The sequence below is a fragment of the Chamaea fasciata genome, unplaced genomic scaffold (genome assembly GCF_029207755.1).
Source record: "Chamaea fasciata isolate MVZ Bird 193981 ecotype frontalis unplaced genomic scaffold, bChaFas1.0.hap1 SCAF_9, whole genome shotgun sequence".
NCBI lineage: Eukaryota > Metazoa > Chordata > Aves > Passeriformes > Sylviidae > Chamaea > Chamaea fasciata.
Genome location: NW_027094094.1, coordinates 6,963,854 through 6,988,974, shown reverse-complemented (window position 1 = coordinate 6,988,974; position 25,121 = coordinate 6,963,854). Strand labels below are relative to the sequence as shown.

General features: G+C 36.1%; 1 protein-coding gene across 1 annotated transcript; it reads left to right on the top strand.

Annotated features, from left to right (window-relative positions):
* The first annotated feature begins 5,358 nt into the window (after nucleotides 1-5,358).
* Nucleotides 5,359-23,706, top strand: CCDC172 (coiled-coil domain containing 172). The gene is made up of 8 exons (XM_066190564.1): nucleotides 5,359-5,437; nucleotides 5,631-5,716; nucleotides 8,889-9,005; nucleotides 10,385-10,550; nucleotides 12,507-12,608; nucleotides 13,307-13,409; nucleotides 22,729-22,816; nucleotides 23,652-23,706. Exons 1-8 carry the CDS (start codon nucleotides 5,359-5,361, stop codon nucleotides 23,682-23,684), a joined length of 774 nt encoding a protein of 257 aa, XP_066046661.1. The 3' UTR covers nucleotides 23,685-23,706.
* Nucleotides 23,707-25,121: the final 1,415 nt, after the last annotated feature.

The following is a 25,121-nucleotide window of genomic DNA, read 5'->3' as shown; positions in this document are numbered from 1 at the left end:
ATTTTTCAAAATGAGAAAAAAGTAATTGTTGTAAAAAGAGTAACATTTTTGCCTCTTATTCTAATTCACTTTCCTTCTGTTATCTTCTTTCTCAAAAGACAAGCTGTAAAAAGACAAACCCAGCAGAATTATTTATATACTTTTCACACAATCTGTGAATAGACATGTTTAATGCTTCTGGAAAGAAGTGACTGTAATACAATGCAAATTATTAATTTATGAATGTGGCACAGTTGATAATACATCCTTACTGCAGCTGTGACTTTCTACTCTACTTGAATGGAATGCTTTTATTATCCTGCCTATGCTCTGAGCCCTGGCAGATGTGGGCAGATGTGTGCCATGAAGCCTTTAAAAATTTCAGGATTAAAGGTAGCTTGTCTTCCAGGAGCATCAATGGGAAGGAATATGGAAGGGATAGAAACCTAACTCTAGGTTCTCTTTTTTATGCCACCTTTAAAAAAAGATGAAATTACAGCATAACACCAGGATCAATAGGCAGTAAAGTTTATGTAATGTTATTTATCATTGTTAAGTCTTTATTAAATATGTACCTCTGCCTGCAAAGGGCTGTGCAGAATGAAGAGGGCCCAGTTTTATAGAGATATATTTATAAGATTGGATTTTACAAAGCAGCTTGTGAAACCTGCAGGTAGAACATACTTTTTCCACAATACCCTCAGGGAAATAAGTATTCTGAAAACTGTTCAGGATAGTTTGAGGGAGTGGGGACAATAGCTTTTTTTTTTTTCTTTTTCAGAATAAATTATTAGAACTGAAACTTTCTTAGAAAACAGTTTGTCACTAAAAACATACCATCTGGCCTTATTTTTATAAGAGGTTTTATGAGGCCATAAAGTTTCAATGCAGCACGTTTTCAGATCCAGGGTCTATGTTTTAGTCAAACTGAGACAGCCCTTCCTCAAACCTTCTTGGTCTGGGCATTTGCATGGAATCTGGAATAGTTGCTGCTGCTAGTTTAATTGCTGCCTAGTTTAGCCCATGGGCATGTATCTAATGGTTCTGGATGTAGCTTCCATTGGGTGCCAACTTAGGGGTAACCAGTATTGATGTAAAGCAAACTACAATTTCCCATATAAATAATTAAGAAAATTTACTATGAAAATGCAAATCCAAGGCTGTGTTTTGTACTGTAATATGCAGCTCCAGATCTGAAAGATTTTTTCTTTATTAGGCAAGTTACTACCCTTATGCCAAGATAAATAAGAGCTCTGATATATATTTCAAAATGTGAGCCTCATTTGTTGTTTATCCAAATCATACGGAATAGCAGAGTATAAAAGTTTTAGGATAGACTCTGACCCAGTAAAGGAAACAACTGAAACATATTTAAGACTACAAAGCACTGCAGAGGAACAATGTGGATACCTGTATAACAGCACAGTTACCAGTTACCAATTAGCAAAGAAAGCAGGTGGTGTGTTCTCTGACCAAAGGAAACAGAAAACTTAGATTTAAACCCATAAAAGAATAATCTTTTGCTTTAGTAAGCTAAAGGATCCAGTGAAGCCTTTCCAGATGGAATTAAACAAAATCTTGGATATAAGACTCAAACAGAGATATCACAATGCAAATAGCAGGCTTTGTCCTTATAAAGAACATCTGTTGTGAAGTTGTTTACATTCCTACCAAAGTGGAAAAGGGTATCACTAATTCTCCATTGCAGCCAGGCATGTAATGGGGGCGTACAAAGTTACTGCTAAATATTTTTTAATAAACACACAGAGCTTTTCACTAACTCACAGTTTTTTCACCTGAAAAAACAAATAGGGATTTGGGGCAAAGAGAAACATTCTCATTTCTCCTGATGCTCGTTTCCATATAATTTCCCAGGGATTTATTTCTCTATTTCCCATTATTTTATATTTTATTGCACGAATTTTGTAATCTATTTCTCTCCTGTTACAAGGAGGAAACAGGGTGTCCATTCATGACTGCCTTGCTGAGCACTCTACTAGAAATGGAGAGCTTCCAGCCTGTGGGTCAGCAGTTTACTCTCACTCTTCCAGAGATAAAAACTAGACTGTTCTTAGCCTGAGTTCTTCAGGAAATTTGAGATAGGCTATAAATTATAGGTTATTACTGCATTTTAATATTTCCCTTCTCTGTTGTCCTGCTCTGGGTTTTCAGAAGTAGTTGAGGTAGTTAAGTGGCCAGCGAGAGCAGTAGAAGCAGCACACAGAATGTTCTTGATTTACATTGAAAACACTTTATTTGATGTCATCAAGGTACGTTGCTTGCTGAATTTTAACAATTTCAACAAAGTTTTAAATAATAGAGTTAAAGCCGCGCTGTTTAGAAGTGGCATTATAAAATTAATTTTTAATAAGTCTGTGATTTTTTTAAAATGCTGATTTATGATAAATATTTACTGGGTTTCTCACTGTTTGGGGTTTCTCTCCAATAGAATTCCTGCTCAGCATTTCGTTCCAAGTCGCTAGAGCACTCTCATATATATATATTTGGTTTTAACATACACATACACACATATATAGGCTATTTCCTGTAAAGGAAAGAGCACTTCAGCACTGAATGCAAAATGACAGCTGTGAATTTATGTCACAGAACAATTTGACTTTATTCCTTCATGTGAGGTAGACAAAAGCAGTTGCCAAATACAAAGACCACCAAGAGCAAAGGGAGACCAGAGAGATGTAGGTAGGTAAGAAGGTTTGCTATAAATAAAACTGTTCAAAAGTAAGCAATGTAGTTTGTACATGGAAAAAATAATACTAACACTTCTTAAGACCAAAAGACAAAATTTATTTGTAACTATAGTCCTACAATTTCTAGTTCTTATCATGCATTTTTTATGGTGAAGACCATATTGCATCATGTAACTTTTTTCCTGCCACTTCTTTACTTTTGCCTCTATTTTTTGGCTTTTAGAAAAACAATTTGTGAAACAATCTGAGTGTATATGGTTTAGAAATAAATTACAGTAATAATTTTTTATAGTGTCTTGAAATTACAAGCAAAATCTTTCTTTTCTTCTTCCTACACAAACTAGAGAAGAAACTTGTAGAAGAAACTTTACTATCAGCACAGCAGCCTGATTACGAAGAGCAATTAGTAATTTTGAAGAACACTAAAAAGACATGACCTGATTACAGCGCGGTGATTAGGATACAGATATAGATTAAGATTAGGATGTACTGATATGACCGACAGAATGAAATTAAAGTCACCTTTCTAGCAGCTAGTGATCCACCAAAGATCTTATGCTTTGCAAAATTTAGTCAAGCGAAGGTAATGCACATTTGATTTTTATCCTGAAACATTCAGGTTTGTCCCATCTCATCCCTTTCCATGGGAGCCAGCAACTGCACACCTTTGATCTGATGGACTTGGTCCTGATTCTGAAACAACTGGTGTATGTTTCACATGGGTGGTTAAATTGACATAATCCTGAGTTATTCTTGTGAGTAATTTACCATATGAAAATCAAGCACGTGGCAAATAGCTGCAGAAGTCAAAAGCTGTGAAGCTTAATGTCAAATACTTGTCCCACTGTATTTTATTCTGAAGGAAACTCTTAGAGGACTGTTAATCATGCTGAATGGTCATTCTCAGACAGTGAGAAGTGCAGTTGGAGTCAGACTCCTCTTTCTGGGGAGAGCAGCTCCTTTGCCATAATTAGAGGCGATGAAGCACCATCCACAAAACACAGTCGTTCCTTTAATAAGTGACACTGAACTCTAGCCCAGCCTACAGCAGCCTTCTCAGCTTCAAACACAAAAGCACTCAAGTCTCAAAAACTTCAAAGAAAGCTTTTCATTTTATTTTCTCCTTGATCTACTGATAGAGCAGTTCATTTTCTTGAATTTTTTAAAATGACTTTTTGACTCATCAGACCTGTGTAACAAATCAATGTCTCAATCACCAAATGTTCTCGTTTGACTCATCTGCTTTTCCTTTGGCCTTTGGGTAGGAAGCTTCACTTCTGAAACATTTTCTAAATTCACTTTTGTGAACTCTTCCCCCTCAGTTGCACTTTGTGCCATTTTAAAAAAAATAATTGCATTTCCTGCAACATAATGTGCTATTTCAGAGTTTTAAATTTCATCAGAATTCACATTTTCTTTCTTAGAGCAGTGTCTTTCCTTTAAAAAACATCATTTTCTAACACACTAACAGCTGTAACATGGTGCCTTTAAAGCAGTAAATGCTATAACATAAGATTTTTCCAGAATTCTGTTTCATTCTGCTAACTTAGAACAGCTTTTTCATTAATGATACATTTGTACTCTCATGTTTATTGTTTTGGTTTTTGATGGTCAAAGAGTTTCTAATTTCTGAACTTTGCTGCTGCAGTCTATGCTAAGACAGTATCTCCTCTGAGGAAAACTGTAACAACACAGGACTGTCTATAATCCTAATATTTTTCAGTGTTAAAAAGGCTGGAAATCTATAAAGTTTCATTCCTCCAGGCTTTTTCTGCCTCAAAGCAAATAGGCAAACTTCACGTAGTTATTCTCCGCAGGGAATGCAGTCAATCCTTCCCAAGATGTAAAAGCAAACCCTGTAATGTGAATTACATTTTCAACCAGGTGCTTACATTTCCAGGTGTACCATCCAGTAATGTACAAAGCAGAACTTTGCAGGGACTCAGAGCATTGTAAATTTTTACACAGTTGTGCTCTAGAAGAGCATGAAATGGGCTGTGTTGTGATCTTTGCTTACTGGGACTAACTGGAACAGAAACACTGCCCGTTTTACACTCACGGTGAAATACAACCGAGCTGATCACTGTAAATTCCACAGAGAACCTTGCCATGTTCTCCTGTGTGGTTGCAGATTTTAGCCTATTTCCTTAACTTCTCAGGTTAGACATCAGTCTTCAAAAATCAGTAAATCTGAGCGGATGTAACGTTTAGAAAGGATGGCGGTCACTCCATAGAAAAAGGAAGCGGTGGAGAAAAACAGTTTCTGAATGACAGAAAACCAGTGTGGAGCACATGGTCCTAGAGACTAAAACCCCGCAGATCCTGAGTCAGAAGCAGTTTGGTGGTGTGCCCGTGTTTGATGTGGTTCAGTGTCGTCTGGCTGTTTCCTTCCCCGTTGTCTTCTGCTCGTGCTGTGCTGCTTCCCCGTCTTTGTTTCCCGTGCAGGCTCCCCTAGCCCGTCACCCGCATTTCCCTCTGCCTGAGGTCTGCTCTCACTGCCATTTCTGCCCCCTCACCCTCCTGTGTGTCCCCGCGTCCCCTCAGCCGTGTCCCCGGGCCCGTGTCCCAATCCCGGGAGGCCGAGGCCTGAGGGCCGGGCTGTGGGGACCCTCCGGGAGCCCTCACAAAGGGCACGGCCCTCAGAGCCCACGGGCTCCACGGGAGGCCGGGAATGAACCTGAACGCCCTGTTCCAGCAGATACAGTTCACGGAGAAGCAGGCGAGGGAGAAGAGGAACTTCATCCAACAAGGTCAGCCCCATGGGTGACATCCTGCGGGGCCTCCCCATTCCCTGTTCCCAGAGGATGAGTTCCCTCAGGGGACTCGTGATGGGGAAAGCTTGGCAGAGCCGGCACGGCCGGTTCTTACCACCAGCATATTCCTATAAGGATCTAACGTTTGCAAACTGAGCACATGCTCTCACAGGTTTTTGTTGTCTTGCAGCTAAATGCGACATAAATAGAAGTTATGAAAGAATTAACCAAATAAAAGAAGAGCTGAGCGCTGCAAAAATTAACTTAGAAGCCAAGGTGAGCAGGCATATTTATAGTGTACATAATAATGAAATACATTGTGTTTACAAATACATGACCTGTTCTTTCAGGAACCGATCCAGAAGCACTTTGGAGGAGTGTGCTTCACCTGCTGTGTAGCACAGCGTGGAAGAAACCTGCCCTGTGCCTTTCTGTAGTAAAAAAAGTGTCTGTCAACATCCTTCCTCCCACAGACCTCACCCTTGGGGCTGGCCCCTGGCTGTGCTCAGGGCAGGATGACTTTTGGGGCACGGTGTGGGATATCCTGTTTCAACAGTCCTGCAACTTGTTACAGCACTTTCCTCCGGCGTACAGAAGCCATCCCTTGGTTGCCCGATGCCATTTATTCGTGGCCTTTCACAGAAAATGTATGGAAACATTCCCTGTGTTTATTTCACAGGATCTTGAGTCACAGACTGAAGATCTTTCTGTGAGCTTACAGTTAAGGTTTACAAGCCCTAGGTGTTTTTCTAGGCAGGCCCAAAACAGAGGAAAGTTTTTGAATCTATTTAGTGATTTTATTACTCTTTCCATTTAATCAAACTGCAGACGCATTTTCAGATTAAGCCACCGGTTTTGCAGAGTTTTTCACCAATAACACCTGTGGTTGCTAATAATTTAAAAATCCATTTGCTTGTGTCTGAAAATTAAGTCTAAATTCCCTCCCCTGTGCTCTTAAGTGTCTGTGCTGACAGAATGTGTGTTCGGAACAGGAAAGCATGTGGAGCCTCCTTTGAAGTCAGAACTGTGGGATCCTATCATTTAAATAAACAACTTCAAGAACCTTTGGGAGATTGCCTCATCTAGTTGTGAAAATAAATGTTTGGGGGATGACTTTTGTCCTCCCTAGAACAGTTTCTTCTGCCTTTTGTAAAGGACTATTATATATATTTATATATATATATATATATATATAAATAACAACATTGCTGAGAAGGGATCAGACTAGAACTCATTTACAAATATTTACTTGTTGCAAATTGAGACTATAATGATGCAGGCAGTTATTCAGATGCTCACATTTATGCCTGCCACAATCTCAGAGCCCAAAGGTGCTTTAAAATAGTAACTTATTTATCCAACACATATTATATCTTGATGTTGCTTGTTACATGAAGTCCTCAGTAGTCGTACTCTTAAGTTTATTTACGAACATCACAATTTTATGTTTCTACTACTAATTTGTTATTGATGCATTGTGATTTATAATCAAGGTTTATGTGGTAGGTCCAGAAGGTCCCGAGAGCAGAGCCATTATTGTAAATGACTAATGGGAAGAGCTGAAGAACTATTCCTAATTAAATTTTATGTGCTTTACTGACCAGTATTAATAATGTTCTCACTGATGTCCACAAAAATATATTTTCCTTGCTTGCCTAGTCTGACATTGATTCATTCATAGGTAGGAGATGATACAGAGAAGTAGTGGAATAGAAAAATTCATTTCAATCAGACTGTATTTAGGTTTAAAGATTATATAGGTATTGACATTATTTAAAGTAATTTATTTTTCAGTACAGGAATTAAGTTTACATATGTCTGCAATAGTTCATCTAAATCAAATAATATTAAATAATGCTGTTCAGCTGATGCTGTTCAATTTATCCCACACCAAATAACTGCAGTTCTTTATAAGCAACATATCCAACTACATGCATGCACAGCAGCTGGTGCCTGACCAAGATGATGAGACTGAGTTCAGAAGTTTTTTGACATCTATTTCACAGACACTGCCTGTGGTCAATCAAAGAGTCCTCGGAAATGCAATTTTCCCCTCTCTTCTGTAAAACCAGGTAGCATGTAATTAGAACCCAAATTACTGCATTTTTCTGTTTGTAGCTCAGTGACTTCTTTAAAAAAATTGGCTGCAAACGCATAGATGAATTTGGCATCTTACAGATGGAGAAACTACATTGAAGCTATCTATTTCAGTATTACAAATACAGTGGTGTAAGACCACCTACTCTCTTTGAATTAATATATAAAATAAATTCTGAGCCAAGCATGACCTGCCCACTTAGCATGCTGGACATATCAGAGATGAGGAAAAATCTAGTCCTTTCCTTTCCAACTCTCACATTCTAGTCTTTGGGCATTTCATTCCACTCTCCTATTTGGATCAGATGCACTTCACACTTGCCCTCTCCACAATCATATGCATGATTTAACTTTAAAATATTTTCATTTTTACCACTGTAATACTACTCTTATTTGGTCTTTTCTGCTTCTGCACACACAAACACTCATGTATCAGCCTGACTATTCAGCTTAATTCCTAGTACTTGCCCTGTGCCTTTACTCTCTGTGGGCAAATCTATCTTTGCTTTCCCTATTCATTGCTCTGAGTCAAGAGAACTTGACACTCCATCAAATAAATGATTCTCCTCCTTTAAGACTCAACAACACTTAGCTGTTTCCTATTTGTTATCCTTATAGTTTATCCCACCATATGTCTGGACTTAGTTTAGATGATGATACAATAGAAGGGCTAGAAAAATGAGAAGTCTTCAGAAAATTTTGAAAATACAGTGGTTGAACAGCATACTCTCCTATCAGACAAACTAATGGTTAAAATTAATAAACTTATGTGCAAAATCAAAGTTTAGGGCTTGGGGGGGTTATGATCAAACTGTCAATAACCAGCGAGCTAATCCCCATTACCCTTTCTCAGCTAAAAATTTCAGAAATTGTGCTCAGAAAAATATCCCACTCTCCTTAACGTATTCCGTAGTAGCATTGCAGATGACATGTACAAGCATTCAGCCAAAACCAGGATGCTTGGACCCCTGTCCCCCTGATATTTTGGTCTCATTTGGTTCCTCATGAGCTTTACATGAGATGGAGGACAGGCAACAGATTATGTTGGCTAAAGGATCTCATGTGGTCAGTATTTTTCCCGGAAAAATTTTCTCCTCAACCTAGAAGATTTTAAGATGCCATTTTAGATAGACAGGGCACCACTAAATGAGTCTTTCAAAGAAAGGAGACTTTTCAAAATCTTAGCAGTATACTGAAAGGGCATTGAGGGGAAAAAAAAAAGATGCTTTTGTCAGTCCAGCAGCTGTGCCAGCTCTTTTTAAACTGGACCAAGATTTTTTCGTACAATTTCAGTGTAATAAAACAATAAAACCATGACCTTACTTTTTTTTTTTTTTTTTCCTTTTGGAAGGTTCAGCATCTGTCTCTAAAGCAGTTCAATGTAGAAATGCTGAAGAAACGTGAAGACAGCTTAGAGAAACAAAAAGCTGAACTTATTAATCAAAGAACCAGTCTTCTTCAAATCCTGGTATGTTTCCAGCTGCGATATTCACACAGCTCTTTTCTACTGTGCAAGAGCAATCAGCTTTAAAGTTTGAAAATCTGGAAAAACTAATGTTTTAAATCAGGAATGTTTTAATTTTTTTTTTTTTTAGTATATGTAACAATGTAAACGTAGATAAATTCTTGCATTTTATTTAAACCTCTAAGGTAATGTATACTGCATTTTACCTCCAAAGCTGATTTTATATTCTTGACTTCATTTTCTAATGTGTGCTGTTGTATGACTGAACTCCAATTCTGACAGATTATTTCCTTTGTAAAAGTAAGCTAGGGAAGCCTCGCCTTAAATTGGATTGCCTCATCCACAGTAAAAAATATTGAAAAGGATCAAAGGAAAACCCCAGGGAGGCCCACACCACATTTTAGCAAATGTGGACAGTTTAGCAATCCTGCCATAGCACACAATCTCTTTGATGTCAGACACACCTCACCACCTCTTCAAAGGTAGCTACTTACAACAAGTTTTCCAGTTCTCTCCGATGCTAACCTGAATATTGCCTTCCTCTTATTTGTTGAGGCTTCTTGGATCTGTACATATGAAGAAATACCCCAGAGGAGTCTTTTCTGCATATGTATTTGCCCTTTAAATCAGCAGAGCTAAATTTTAAGCATTCAGTACAAACCGGTATTAAACCTAAATCTTTAGGCAGATATCTTTTTAACTAAGTCATATTTCTGCATCACCCAAAGTGTTCCCAATATATGTGTAAAGTTTGATATGCAAGTTCTCTTTTCCTTTTTCCTGTATATAGGGGTCATTTCATTTAAATTAATTTAGCAATCAATTCAGATTTCTTAGAAGGAATTCAATATAACCTTACTCTTTTGATTTTTTCCCCAGAAAATTGAGCTGTGATTTTCTATCAACAATAGCATTCTTGGTAATTATACAGGGAATTAAAATACGTCTCCCTTCTGCAGAGGGTTAAACAACATTTTTATTTAGTTTAATAACAAGCTAGAAAAAAAGAACTGCTGTAGCATGCTAGTGACTTTAAAGAGAATTTTCTAATTTCAATACAAGAGTTGAACTGAAAATCTGCTGGTTCAAGTGTATAACAATGTATTGATTTTTTAAATGCTCTGCTATCAAGAACAGAACCCTTCATATTTACAGGGAAAAAAAATTAAAACAACAGGCATAATGATAGATTTGTTGACTACTTTCATGTTCTTATAAGAAAAAGTAAATATTTTCTTTATTTTTACATTTATTTTTATTTAGTTACTTTCCTACTACAAATTTTAGTATAAAAAACAGCAGTGTGTTTTAGTCTGCCTTGCTTAACAAAGACTTTCATATTTTTTCACCTGAACATTCAGTCTTCCCTTTCTTTTTTTCAGGCAGAGGCAAAGAGAAAAATTACTGAAGAGGAAGATAATTTTGCCAGAGAAGTAACAGAGTTTAACAATGAATATGGACTAACAAGTAATAGAGATCTCCTTATTAAAAAGAAAGTCAAGACTGAAATACATGATTTAGAGAATGAGGCAGCTCTGGTGAAAAATGGTAAGTCTTACATTAAAACAGTTTATCTTGGATTAACACAAATCAATAAAATATAGCTGTGCAAATCAGTAATTTTAATTTCATTCCACCGTTGTCTGGAGCTTCCTTTTAGCACTGAACTGAAAGAGTGTGGTGTGACATACCAAGCATAATTAAAGGCTCTTCTGTTCCCTATCCTCTTTAACCTTTCTGATGTGAGCACTGTGAGGAGAAGAAGTCAACCTGAATTGGCAGCTCCAATGTTCAGCCAGCACAGAGCTCACGGTCATACACAGCGACTGAATGAGGTTTAGAATCACCTGTGGTTGAGCTCTGCACATTTCCTTAGCTTCAAAAGAATTGTATACACAGATTGTCCTGTAGGATTGGGCCTTTACTGCCACAGTGTAGCTTGATTTTCAGTTGAAGTGCAGAGCATGAGATCTCTCAGAGCACAGGGTGACACTGCAGGGCAGCCCCTCTGCAAGGAAATCGGGGTCGTCATGGTTCACAGGCTGAACGTGAGTCAGCGACATCAGAATGCCAACACCACGCTGAGACACAAACAGAATTCTGACCTCTAACACATGAAAACAATCCCTCACTCTGTTTGGGGCAGTTAAGCTCTGAGCTGGAGTCCTGTGCATCTCATTTTGATCTTAAACTTCAAAAAAAAAAGTGTGGACCAGCTGGAGAGAATCTACATAGGACCAGTGAGAGTGATCAGAGTTCTGGAGCACATGAGAAGGAAGAAAATGAAAGAATTGTGACTAAGCTATTAAGGAAAAGACTGATGAAAGATGAACATCAGTCTTCAGATTGCTTAAGTGTCCTGTAGAAAGGAAATAAATATATTCTCTAAACCTATAGTGAACTGAATAAAAAGCAACAAGTGTAAAGCACCATAAAGGAGAATCTGTCTGACAACTTAGGAATCCTTCTAAGAACAGAGGACAACTGAAGCTCTCTGCCTTAGAAGATTCCATTACCAAAGGAATCAGCAGTGTTCATTACCAAAGGTCTTCAAAAAAAGGCCAAACCAGCAGTTTTCAGAAAGAAGAGTTACAGCTGATCCTGCTTTCAGGGGAAGAATGCAGTAGGTGACCCCTCAAAGTCCATTCCAGCCTCATGATCTGTCAAGTGACAGCACTTTCAATTCCCCATATCTGCTGCAAAGTTACTGAAAAAGGACCGTCCACGGGGGTTTGCACTAGATAACACCTTCTTTCTTATTTTCTGTGGCTATGATACTAATCTACAACTGAAAAGTCTGTATTTGGTGTCAAGTGCTACTTTTAACTCTTGATTTTTACGTATTCAGGCAGAGCTGGGCAGTTAAATGATCAGTAGTACCTGAAGGGTGACCAAAATTCTTCTCTAACTTCAGTTGCCATCTCAGTTCCATCCTTTAATTGCACCTTTTTTGAGACACAGCTTGTCTTTCAGTTAGCTACACTCCTGGGCACCATGACAACTCTGAAGTGAAAAGTTTAAGGAACTCATAACAAGGGAATTATGTGAGGACCTCCAGTTGGTAAAAAAACAATCACTATTAATTCCAGATGCTGTCTGATAGTAAGGTTCATATATATATAACACCAAAAATACTAAGAAAGGGGTTTTTTTTCAGTCTTGCTGAGAGGTGTCTGTTCTCCACCTATTCAATCAGTCATCTTCCTTTCTTTATAGCTGAATTAACTCTAAAGCAAAACATTCTTTTTACGCCCAGACAACAAAATATGTTGAACAGCTCAATAACATTAAAAAAATAATTTCTTTCATAGCTATGAATACATTATATGGCATATAATTTCCTGTGAACTGTATTACATATGAATTATTTTAGTTTATTTTGGTTTTATATTTAAGGTTCTTTTGACTAGCTGAAGATTGGTAGAAGTAGTTAAGAATATTTAAGATTGTATCATGAATGCTAAACCTGCAATGCATTTTAATTTAAAACATATTTTTTCTTAGAAATGGAGTCAATGGAACATAAAAATGTTCAGTTAAATGCACTCCAGCTGCAGAAGAATGAATTAAAGCAGGATTTATTTACTCTCCAAAGTGAGCTCAAAGGTGTGCCTGATAACTATTTCTTGTGATAATTATTTCTGGCTTGACAAATGCTTTTGAAAAATGTTTTCTGTCAGTTTTCTTTCCTCAAGCAAAAGGAATCATAGTAACAATATTTTAATTTCTTTTAACAATATGTAATGCATAATTTTTAAACATGATTATAACAAATATTATGGATTACAATGAGATTTAGTTGAAATGTCATTGATACTGAGGTCCAGAGATCTGCTGAATTGTGAGCTGTAAGTATGAAAGAAAGTTCTGCTTTTGCTGCTAAGTCATATACTTAGGTGTAGAATTTAGTATTTCAAAGAACTTAAAATCAATATAAATATTGTTTAAAATCTGTGTCAAAGGTGATCACAGCAATAGGGAATATTTTGAAATCTGATTTAAAATAATACAAATGAGTGCTTTAGTATCTTTTTTTACTGATATCTAAGTAAGGTGTCACAGTAAGAGCTAAGAAAATCAGTAAATATGGTCCTAAATTGTTCGTGAAAAGGAGCGAAATTTTCTAGATTGCAATATGTGATTGCAATAATAATAACATATTTCATTTTCTTTATTTAGATACCTTTACCCTTCAAAGTGCTTCATGAAGAAATATTAGAAAATATAAATTTAGAATATGTAGAAGATCTTTGAATATGGATGATGAATATATATTTATAGGGTAATTCTGATTTCATGTTTAGACCTTGAGAAAGCAATCAGGGAGGCTGAAAGAATGACGAAAGATTTAGAAGCAGAAAAAGTTCGAGTCACTGAAAAACCTCAGACTGATCCTGAATGTTTAAGGTAAAAGCCTCATGTTGATTAGTTCCTAATTTAATTTTAAGACTGTAACTGCAGTCTAATCCTGGTAACAATGTCTATTTTACCTTTCATGTACAATATTCCTTCTGAAATCAGAAGAGCCATTCATTTTTTATCAGACAAACCTAAGTCCTGTTGTTGATTACAGCATTTCATTTTCACATACATATTCCAATGAACTCAGAACTGCAAGTGTTTGCAGGGATGTCAGTCAAACCCACAGGAAGAACAAACTGCTGCTGCTCGTGTGGAAGGTGAGCTCCTGAGGTCTTGAGAAAATGGTGCTGATGCACAAAGTACTGATGAACTACCCAGTGGTAAACTTATTTCTGCTGCCTGGCTGTGCAGAGTCCATTGCAGTGGACTGGACTGGTCACAATAACCTCCTTGGGTAGCTGGGGCCTCTATTTGAGCAACTAAATGCAGATTGATTTTCTTGATGATCTCTGTTATGTGTTCTAGTTTGCCTTTTAATTAAGCTGGTTTAAAAAAAAAAAAATTTGAAGACTTAACCAAGACCAAAGAGAAGACCTTGCACAGTCTCCCTTAGCAGTGAAGTTTTCTTCTCAGGAACTGAGTGGTAATAATTCATTTCTTGACAGTTTGTTTAAGTGAAACATTAGGTTTTCACTCCACAGAAAATAATGTTTTTTTTTTTTTTAAAAAAAAGAAATCTCCAAATGCAGAAAGCCTAATATCAGAAAATTCACCACTTTTCCTATGTTATGATGGTCCAGATGAAAGTGCCTGGGAATATTTAAAAATATTTAATAGACAATGCAAAGGAGATCCTCTTTATAAAGCTAATCCAAAAGATTCTTTAACAGAAATTAAGGAAAATGCAACTTATATTACCATCACAGGCATTTTCTCCTATATATATCCCTAAGCTTTTGACAAAAATAAATAAATATAGTGGGGATTTTTTTTAATCTGAAAACTTTCAATGAAAAGTTATAACTTTGCAGAGAACCCTAAGCAATTTTCTGAAAGATGATTTGGTAATGACCCATTTTTTGCTGAATATCTGTTTTTGAAACAAAATGATATATCAGCCCTATTACTAACTCTCTTCAACCTCTTACATGGTGTTGAGACATGGCCAAAATCCCCTCAGCATAAAAATTAATTAGCTCACAATCCTGCACACAGTAGCAAAAAATTTGCATTCAACATATACATAGAGAACCCAGTGTAAATAATAATAACAACAACAGTAAAGATTCTCCAGGACAGCACGTTATAATTCACTCCTTTCCATTATTCATTCAATCATGATATATTGGGGTTGGTGATACATGAGGCTGTCAGCTTCCTTCCAACTAACATACTTCCCTTGGAATGGTTTACTGCCATGATGACACTGAATATCCAAATTTGTCTAATTAGTTTTCTATTATAGGTTTCCTGTGTGGAAGGTAGAGAAGTAGCCAACATTATCATACTTTTAATCCCCACAGAAATTTTATCCCTATCCTTTTAATGCCACTGAGATCCTAGGGATCAATCAAATCCATCTCTGTCTTTCTATGCAGTGAATTTAACTCACAGCTCTGCAGAATGACACTTTGGTTTTCTCTGGGTGGAAAACTGGATAAAACACATTAAATTCTATTAACTGCAAAATCAGCAAGGGTCATTTACAACCAAAACAAGAAGGATGATAAGATTTTCTTATTTCATGAAATGCCTCCTTTTATGGTCAAGATAAGCTAACATTATTTGATAATTGCATGTAGTGCAAAATATAAAGTGCTCCAATGCTATTACCACTATCACAAAATACAAGCCCTTCTTGAAGTCTAGTAATATCCTGAACACATTTTCTTAAAATTGAAAAATTTTTTTCATTTCAGATACTGGAAAAAAATTAGGACAGATTTGCCTAAATCATATTTTTATCTTACACTTGCTTTTGATCAGAAAAGCTCAATCCTTCATAGAGAGAGATAGCCCTGAAAAAGTTAACTCAGATGCCAGAAGCAACAGAGCTGTGCTACTGTATTTCCATGTCAGCACTAATAGATTCTGCTTTTCAGAGGAGCCAAGCAGGCAATCCTCATTTGTCTACCTCTCTATGTCACTGCTGGGCTCTTTAGAACCACCCCAAACTTTATCAGACTCCTGTAACTCTAGCAGTTGTTTGGGGTTTTTTCGATTTAACAAAGCCTCCACATCCTTGGTTTGGACTACTGAATTAAGAGCATGAAAGGGGATTTAAAGTATTGGACACTGTAAACAGTGCAGCATATAAATAGTGACCTGGAAGGTATCTGATCACTCTCTGGTACCTCTGTGTCATCAAGAGGATGGAGCCAGGATCTGCACAGTGCTGCACAGTAAGAGAACAAAAGGCAAAAAGCAGAACTTGAAACAAGAGGATTTAGAGTGAATTTAGGGAAAAAGCATTTTTATCATGAGCAGGCACAGCATGCTCAGGGAGGTTGCATAGTTTTCATCCTTGAAGGTTCTCCTTCCTGAGATACATTCATATACTTTCGTATATCTTATCAGCAGTCAATTTTGGTCATGTTAAAATCAATGTGACTGAACATTCTGTGTCTGAGAAGCCCTTTTCAGCCTAACAAGAGCAGGTTTTTTTATTCCCATGCAGAGTTTATTGCAAGAATAGAATTCTAATTTTCACTGAAAATCATTTTTATTACACATAAAGATGATAATATTTTGACGCATGTAATGTGGGTCAGAAATACATTTTTTTTTCTATGAAATAAGCACAAAATCTGATTTTATTTTTTACAGAGCTGGAAACCACACTACTCTTTAAGTGGTAAAAATACCTTTTTTTTTTTTGATGCTTCCTTAGAACAAACATGAGAGACAGTCAGCATCAATAACCTGATATATGTAGCTCCCAGATCACCCTGAAAGTCTGTTACTGTATCACATTCCTAGTCCCAGCTTAAAAATCAATATCAAAAGTAGCTGGCAAGGCAAGAATCTTCATTGCAATTAAGTATATATCTAAAAGTAAATTGCGTTTCAGCTGAAGAGCGTAGCCAGCTAATTCAAATTACAGCAATTCATCTTTGATCCGAGAAAAATGCCCCATACCACGTCTGCACTTTCATAAAATTTCTCTCAGATCCATCAAAGAATTGCAGAGGGTCATGAGAAGCACACATGGGTAATTCCAGCAGCTGTTGAGGCTGTTGGAAAGGCTTGTCCTGATGGATGCAGAAAAAAGCCAAATGGAATTGGAATGTTAAGCACAGATGTAGTTAGCAGGCACCTTGGAAAATTCAAGTCTCATGATACAGGTGCATAATTCAGAGAATTTTTTGAGAAGAGAGGGTGCTTTTTTTTTTTTCCCTTTTTTTTTCCCCCAAAGAGAGCTGCAATTAAGATCAAAAGCCTTGTTTTAATCATCTCTTCTGCCAATGCCATCCTCAAACACAGAACAGCAGGGAAGAACTTTGGCATCAGCTCTCTGGAGTCCCATTTCCCTGGCAGGTAGCAAGTAACATCACTTAAGTGGAACAATGGAGGAATCAAACAGAGATTAACTGATACCAGTAAATTTCTAACTATGGCATTTCACTGTAAAATTCATTGTAATTACTGTATTAATTATTTATCCTCTTTCACATTTTAATTCTAAATTTTTGCGTTGCCTTAAGTAAAACAGCCTAGAAATAATTTTAGTTGAAGTTCATTTATACTAAAACCAGAGCATTTCTACCAAAAATAGATATCTTTCAAGCTATTTAAAAGGTAGAATAAGGATAAAATGCTGCTTTGAAACGTGAATTTCTCTTCTACTTCAGAAAAGAAGTAGCAGAAAGGAAATGCATGAAATCTGCTTACTTTGTAAATAGTTCACAGCTTTGTATATATGTCTAAGTCCTAAAAATCTAGTGTTCCTTCTTATTCTTCATAGTCCAGAAAAAGAAACTCCATTACCAAAATTAGGAAGTAAGAAGTAACTTTTTTCTGTGATACAAATCATACAGGAAATATATTCCTTAGAGCTCAACAAATTGTTCATGCAAACAACAGACTGCCTAAGACCCATGCATGCTTGTGGTGGGTTAATTTTTTTTTTTTTTTTTGTTTTTGCAAGTTAATTTGATGTTAAATTTTATAATCAGAAAATATCAGTCTCTGGAGTAATATATGGGGTTCAAAATGAGTTTTTCAATGGCAATCTCCTCATTGATTTTTTGAGCTTTTCTTTTTAATAGCAGTGCCTAGTGGAACTATTATAGCTTGAATTATGTTAAAAGAGCTATCCATTATGAATTGCAGTATGGATTTACAAAAAGTAGATCAAATCTGACTAATGATGCCTTTCTTTGATAAGACAACAGATAGGTTAGACAAAGAAAATTCCAATGCCATCCATCTAGACATTAATAAAGTATTTGATGTTATCCCACATGGAAAAATCCTAGTGAATCTAGGGAAGACATATTAAAAAAATTAAGTAAAGAAATGAGTAATGGTAATAACAGTCTTAGGTCTGCAATTTAAAATTCTGGGACTCAAAGGTAATAGTCACAGTTGGTCTTCCTTAATGTTTGAATTAATGACTTTAGAATAGAAAGTGTTTTAAGACAGCACATTATCCTAACCAATTAAACTCAACACCTTGCAAAAGAGTCACTAAAAAAAGGAGGAATATATTTATAAACAGTGTAAGTTTATCTGCTTGTACACAGTTAGGGACTTCAAGAACAGGTACCTGGAAGCAGAGAGGTCTGAGCATAGTATGTGTGCAAAATACAGCTATAAACATCAAAAGAAAATATAGCTGTGGACAAGATAAAAGGAAGAGTTATTTCCAAAAGAATACCAGGAGGGTATGAGAATACTTTGTACAAATCTCTCACCTACTTGTCAAAAAAGATTCATTCAACCTGGAAGATGAGCAGAGCATGGAGAACCAATAAAGCAGAATGAAACAAGGACAATTCTAATTCCTTTTTTAGCTCTGAGTATATTATGCACATGAAGAAAGCAGTACATAATAGAGATACTAATTTCAGCAATAGAGTAGCCATATTAATATACCCAGATAAAGATCTAATTTTCTCTGTCCAATAGAAAAATCAAGATAATTGAACTAGAAGAACCATTGACCCCTATTTACTTTCCCTGCCTTTCAATAGGAATCTTATTGACCCCTAGAAACACATTTCATTTCACATTTCACTTACATGCTTGTTTATTTTTTCTTTCCTATGTAGCTAATTTTTACAGTTCCAATGAAAAAGAGTCCACACTACTTTGGTTTGCTGTCTGCACAAAAGCAAATCTCATCCTAGATGTGCAATTTAATTTAGTATGCATTAACCTTTTCGTGTTTATTCACCTATTATTATATGTTCCTTAAATATGTCTTGGGATGTTTTATGTATTTGGAAAATACCACCATACTTTTCAAGACCTCTTACCATTCTTATCAATAGTTGCCTGACAGCATTCACAAAATTCAAGCTTTAATCAATTATAAGTATGTATTTTACATTTAACATTTTATCCAGGACAAAAAAGCAGAAAATTCCTTATTTTGCTTAAGGTAGATCAATTTCTTTTAATTTACATTCAATTTCCTTTGTTATGTTGCCGAGTACCTTCTTTTGTGTTCATCTTTCATCTTCTCACTGGACTTTAATATTACTATTAGATCACTTGCTTAGTTTTATTATCCTTCTGCTCCGTCAAGCACAGACTTTTATATTTAATTGTGTAACTCAAGTATTTGACTTTATATTTTGGGATACTGAATTCCATGCAGGACTTTTTTTTTTTTTACTCTTCCTCAATCAATTGATAATAGTCTGAAATTTATTGGCTTCTTCAACTGTATCAATAGCGTATTCTGTTTAGTAGTGTCAGCAAATTGTAAATACCAGCAAAATCTTGCTCTCACTGTAGAAACATACACATAAATTTAATCTCAGTGTTGAACTGGCAGAGAATTACCTCAATGTCTTAGCTCTACTCAAGCTTGAGACAATAAACTAAAGTCTTCAATACTTTTCTTCAGTCCCAATAAAGTCTTAAAACATTGATAAATATATCTCCTGATGTTCATGATGAAATCCCAGAAAATCAAAATATGTAGTCTCAAGTTATATATAACTTCTTAAGGAATTTCATTTTGTACCGTGAATTCTATGCCCTGTATATCGGCGTAAAGCAATTCTGTTTTATAATACACTACAATGTTTTCCCTCAAATTTATGATTAAAAAATAAAATGGTGGTCATAAACAAGGCAAAGACAAAAAGGAGAATACAGAAAAAAATTGTACTTGTGTCAGCAAAACATAACTAACAGACAGTCTGCTCCTTCTGCAACTTCAACAACAGTTAGGTAGGGTCTTTCAGACCCACTAGAAAAGAAAAAGATTTTAAAATCACATATTAACCCTACCTTCTACAGAGTTTATTTCTCCTTTAAGACCTCTCCACATAAAATTATTCTTGGAATGCAAGTTTTGGATACTAAAGTCTTGATCCAGTAATTTGAATCTATGGATGATTTGCAGAGAGACCTGTTTGACGATAACATTATTTTTTTTCATAGTTCAATTTATAATACCAGCATGTATTGATTTCAAATTATTTTTCCTCTTTGCCATGTGCATATAGAGCTGAAATTCAAGAAGAATGTGTATCAACCACAAATGCCAATGACATTTAATAGCTGGGCTCATTGCAAGGCTGCAAAATCGATCATCTTCAGTGGTCTCCTCCTTCTTCATCTCTGTCACTTCGAGCATTCAAGACTAATGGAAAATGGGCCATTGATAGCAGAGCTCGGTCTAGGACAACATAGCACCCAAAAAATGCTGATGTTGTTGTCCCACCTACTTGATTTAAGGCTAGGTTTAGCTATTGCAAATATGGCATTTCAGCTCTTGCTGTTCATTAGAGCCTGTGATACTGTGACTTGCCAAGACACTGTTAGTCCAGTACAATGACTTATTTTAGAGCTATATTTTATTGTCAGCAAGGAGAACAAAATGCTAAAAATAAAACCAAAGGACATGGGGAGCCAAATAGTAATCTGATTTTTCAGATTATTTTTCCTAGGACATCTGTCTTTCTTCATAGTCATAAAAGGGTATAATTGTCAAATTAATCCTTGTTCTAGCAAAAGTTACATCTTTTTCCATTTTCAAAGGTGACAGAAAACCTGCCTTCCATCTAGACAGTGTAGTTTCATGAATAATTGGTTTGCACATTCAATCTGATAGTGGAAAGATGAATAAGAATATCCTGCTTATCTTAAATGTAAAATGAAAAAACGAAATCTGCTTTCAGGTTAAACATTTTTTTTTTAATAGTTCCATTGTCTCACATTCCTTCTGGTAAAACTTCATCATTTATTCAGTAACTCAGGCATCTCCAATGCATTAATTTTGTAGATTGTAACCTAACAGACAGCTCTTATTTTGTGAATATAATATTCCTGGCACATACTGTAATTATCTAGCTTCTAAATAAGAAAGGAGGAAGACCTGAAAGCAGAATCAATTGATTAATGTAAGAATTAAACACCACGTTTGAAGGAATGTCTTGTATCACCACTACTTGATGCTATGTAAGGAATTGTCCTGTCACTGTATTTTAAAATTTCATAAAATATTTGAAAAAAAAATTTAAAATCAATACACAAAATGTTAGTTTCAATGCCCATCATCAACAAAAATTAATTCACAATCCCAAGACACAGATAAGTGACTCCTACTGCTTATCTTCTGCTTGTTCTATCCTTAATGAGGACCTAGCATGGACTGGTATCATTCTTAGCTAACAAGTAGCAAACAGTTTTACAGTGTGAAAGATAATAGGAGAGCATTTACTCTGAGACCAACAGACTCTATCTTTTCCTAAAGTAAATTAAACAAAGTAGGGCTTTTGTTTGTCTCAAGCAAATTAGGGTTCTAATATCACACTAGCAGAGAACACAGTGAGAAAAAATGCAGAGACAAGGCAATGAACTTAAGCAGATTTAATCAAGATCACAAGCTGATCTTAGACCTTGAAGTAAACTTCTGTCAATGAAATGGACTGAAAACTAAATGTACTCCAGTGCAGTGAAAATTTAATTTCTTAAAGCATCGTTCAAAATTGTCTTTTCAGTTTTTGTGTTATGAGAAATATTTCTGAAAGGGACATTTACTCCTTTATAATGCAAGCACATAGAGCTCATGCTTTTTTCCATATTGATGGTAAGATATTTGCATTTTCCACAGGAACAGCAAAATTAACTTCCAGTCCAGTCTTAGTCCATTATTCTAAAGCTGCACAGTGACTAAGCTATTCCTCTCTTTAAAGATATACCTTTTAATAAAACCATTTTCTGAGTAGAAAACCAACTCTCTTTGCATTAGGACAGCTAAAGAGGTACATCATCTCTATAATAAGGTCAAATAATTTATTGTCTATTATATAAAATCAAAATTTGCTACCTTCTGTTTGAACTTCAGAAGAAACAAGGTCCTGCTTTAATGCATTGATTTAGCTATTTAATGGCAAGCAGAATATTTTCAGTCTATTTGTATGTTCTAGAATATTCAGATTGTTTCCTGAAACTGTATTAAGGGTAAACAACCTTATCTTTGTCATTATGCTTTTCTTCTGACAGCCATGAAAAGACCCAGTATAATCTCATCACCTTGTATTTATCAGACTACTGAAAGCTCTGCCATAGATTTCTCTGGGCCTAGCAAGTATTAATTTAAACCACAACAGTCACTGATGTGCAGAGTTGAGGTGTCTCTTTTTAGCAGGACTAAACAATCTTTTGAATGGAGAAATACCCACATTAAAAGTAATTCTTATTGCGGAAAAGTTGGAGAACTCCTGGTTGAGAGTATTGGGAAACAGTAAGTGCTGAGGAATAGTGGGAGGACTGGGGAGAAAAGAGGAACAAAAGCTGTGGAGTTTGTGGAGGGGTATGGAGCAAGGGTATAGGGGCAGGCAGAGCATCCTTCTAATCCAGCATTCTGTCCCCAGCAGAGGCTACAAGAAGATACCCAGGAAAGATAAGAACAGTAACACGTGGTGCTTTCTAAGTATCACCATTCCAATTCACATGTTTAAATAAGGAAGATGATGACTAATGAGGCCATGTATCTTTCACAGTTTATGGAACCAACATGGTTCAGAAATTTGTCTAACTAGCAAACTTAAATCCAGACTAGGAAAATAGATCAATGAGGCTTTTCTCATGCAAGTCAAATCGAGAATTGGGACCAAAGCTGAAAAAATAGTTACCCAGCAACAGATCTCTGACCTGAAAATTTATTTGCTTTTGGACACAGACTTAAGAAAGATTTGGAAAAATGCAAAGAAGATAATTGGGAAAGTGTCTGTGAGACTCTTCAAGCAGAAATTGAAATTCTGCAAATGGTATGTCATTTTCATGATGTATTTTAAGTGTTTGATAATTTTAGTTTTAAAGGTGTCCTTTAGGCTGATTAACAGTGGTTTTAGATAAGCAGTTTTTTATACCACGCACATGCCTAAACATCCTCTTGTTGCAGACACACTCCAATATTCATTTGTTACAGCTTATTTCCAAAAGTCCAGGAATATAATTTCCACAGAAAAGGAAAGCACAAAGAAGAATTTAAAGATATGCTTTTAGCACAAGAAAGATGTACTGGGGGGACTTATATAAATCGTTAGTTTATTGAAAGCTGCGAAAGATTATGCATTTAGGAGCTAAATTAACCTTTACCACCAGCTGCCAGTTAAATGGAAGATGGGACTATGGAGAAATAAGATGATAATAACATCCTTTCATCTAGTGTTTTATTTTGTCCACTCAAAAATTCCTTACAAAAACTTACTAAAACATGTTTTTCTCTAAATGTCAGTCCTAACTTCAAATTTCTTGATTGTCAGTCTGTACCACAATACAAAGAGAAAAAAATATTTTGAAGTCCGTTTTGGGAAACAAAGAGGTTTTAAAAGTTCATTTCAGAGCCCCTGATTGAGCTGTATGAAGACACAGCTGCTGCTACTATCAAGCAGAATGACAGTTCTGAGAAATTTGCGTTACTCACTCTTGTAATCACTTTCAAGTTTCTAATGCAGTAATGGGATTTACTTGTACTTTGGGTTTTTTTCATTAATTTTTTTCAGAAAGAAAAAACCCTCAATGTTTTAAGATTTCTCTGTAAAAAACATGCTGAAGTGATAAGATTTCATTTTCTACAATTCCATTCTTTCTCTTTTCCAGAATTTATCACAAAAGAAATCTTCAGGGAAGTGAATTATATGTGGCATATAATTTGGAGTGTCATAGAAGCAAGTCTGAGAATTTTTACACTGCTTTACTCAGGTTCTATCAGATTTGCTTCTATTTTGTGTGTTTGTTTGGTTAATTCACAGTTTGTATCCGCCTTTACTTTTCATTAAAATAAAATTTGATCCATTTAGAAGTGAGGAGAGGTTTGTGTTTTGTCTTTGTGGTCAACAGCTGTCCCTCTGTAGGTTCCTCTTTATGGCCCATGGATTACAGAACATGGTACACTACACAAAAGGCTCAGTTCCTACATTGCAAGCTCTTTTCTTTATGCACTATTTTTCAAATGAATCGTCTCCTATTTGTAAAGGTAGTGGCATGGTCTTATTTGAGAGGAAGACTGCTATTACCATCAATAACTCTTAACAGGAGCTGTGACTATTTCATTTCTTCCTCAACAATGCAATTCTGCAATGAACTCCCCAAAATAGCTCAGCTCCAGCAACACAGTTTGACAGTCCAGAAAAGTCTGCAAATCTCCTGGGCTCTAGGTGCCTCCAGTGGTGCTGAGCCAGTCTGTTACTTAGTACTTGCCTTCTGATAACACAAAAAATCTCTTCTCCCGCTCCCACAACCCACAAAATACTGGGTGCTAACTTCAGCACTTGAAAGCAAAGATAAAACCTTATGCTAAATGAAATGTCCGCATTTGTAGAGGATTGGTGCAGAATTTTGGTTGAATCAGAATCCCTGTTCACTCCAGCATGTAGGATGTGAACTGTAACAGCAGTTCCCAGCCCCACAGTGGGGTGAAACCATGTAAGAGCACTCTGCTCAGCCTCAGTCCACTCTGTGCCCATTGTCTCATCACATCCCACTGAGCATGCAAATATTTTTCAGTGCTTTCCACCTGGGGGTGGGATGGATAATTGCTCTTCACTAGTTTTTCTGCACCCTGAGCCCTCCAAGCTACAGCGAGTGTCAGTCACACATGAAACTGCAGAAGATGTTTTATTAAGAAGGGAGGAATAAATCACTTTTGGAAGCTGACCAAATTCTGCCTTAGATGGAGAAAGTTTTTCCTCTTGGAACACAGCTGCAGTTTGAAGTTTGGCAAGGTTTGATCTGCAGCACTGGTATCAAAGAGTCTTCTGATCCACTGGGTTAGCCAGCATAATTCCAAGTGGTCAGAATTATCGTTCTTAATAACCAGAGCTGTTGGAGCTGACATCCTCATAAGACTTTTTTTTTTTTGTCTCTTCCCTATGATAGATCCTCTTAGGATTGCTTGATTTTAAACAACTTAGTCCCACAGACTTCTATGGGACTATCTGACTTTTAAAGTTAGGCAACTGCTGCTTGTGGGTTTTGATCAAATCCAAAATAATACAGTTACATATCAAAATATCTACAGGCAGTTAAAGCAGTGCTATTTCTGAGTTTAACTGATGAAACATAAATCTG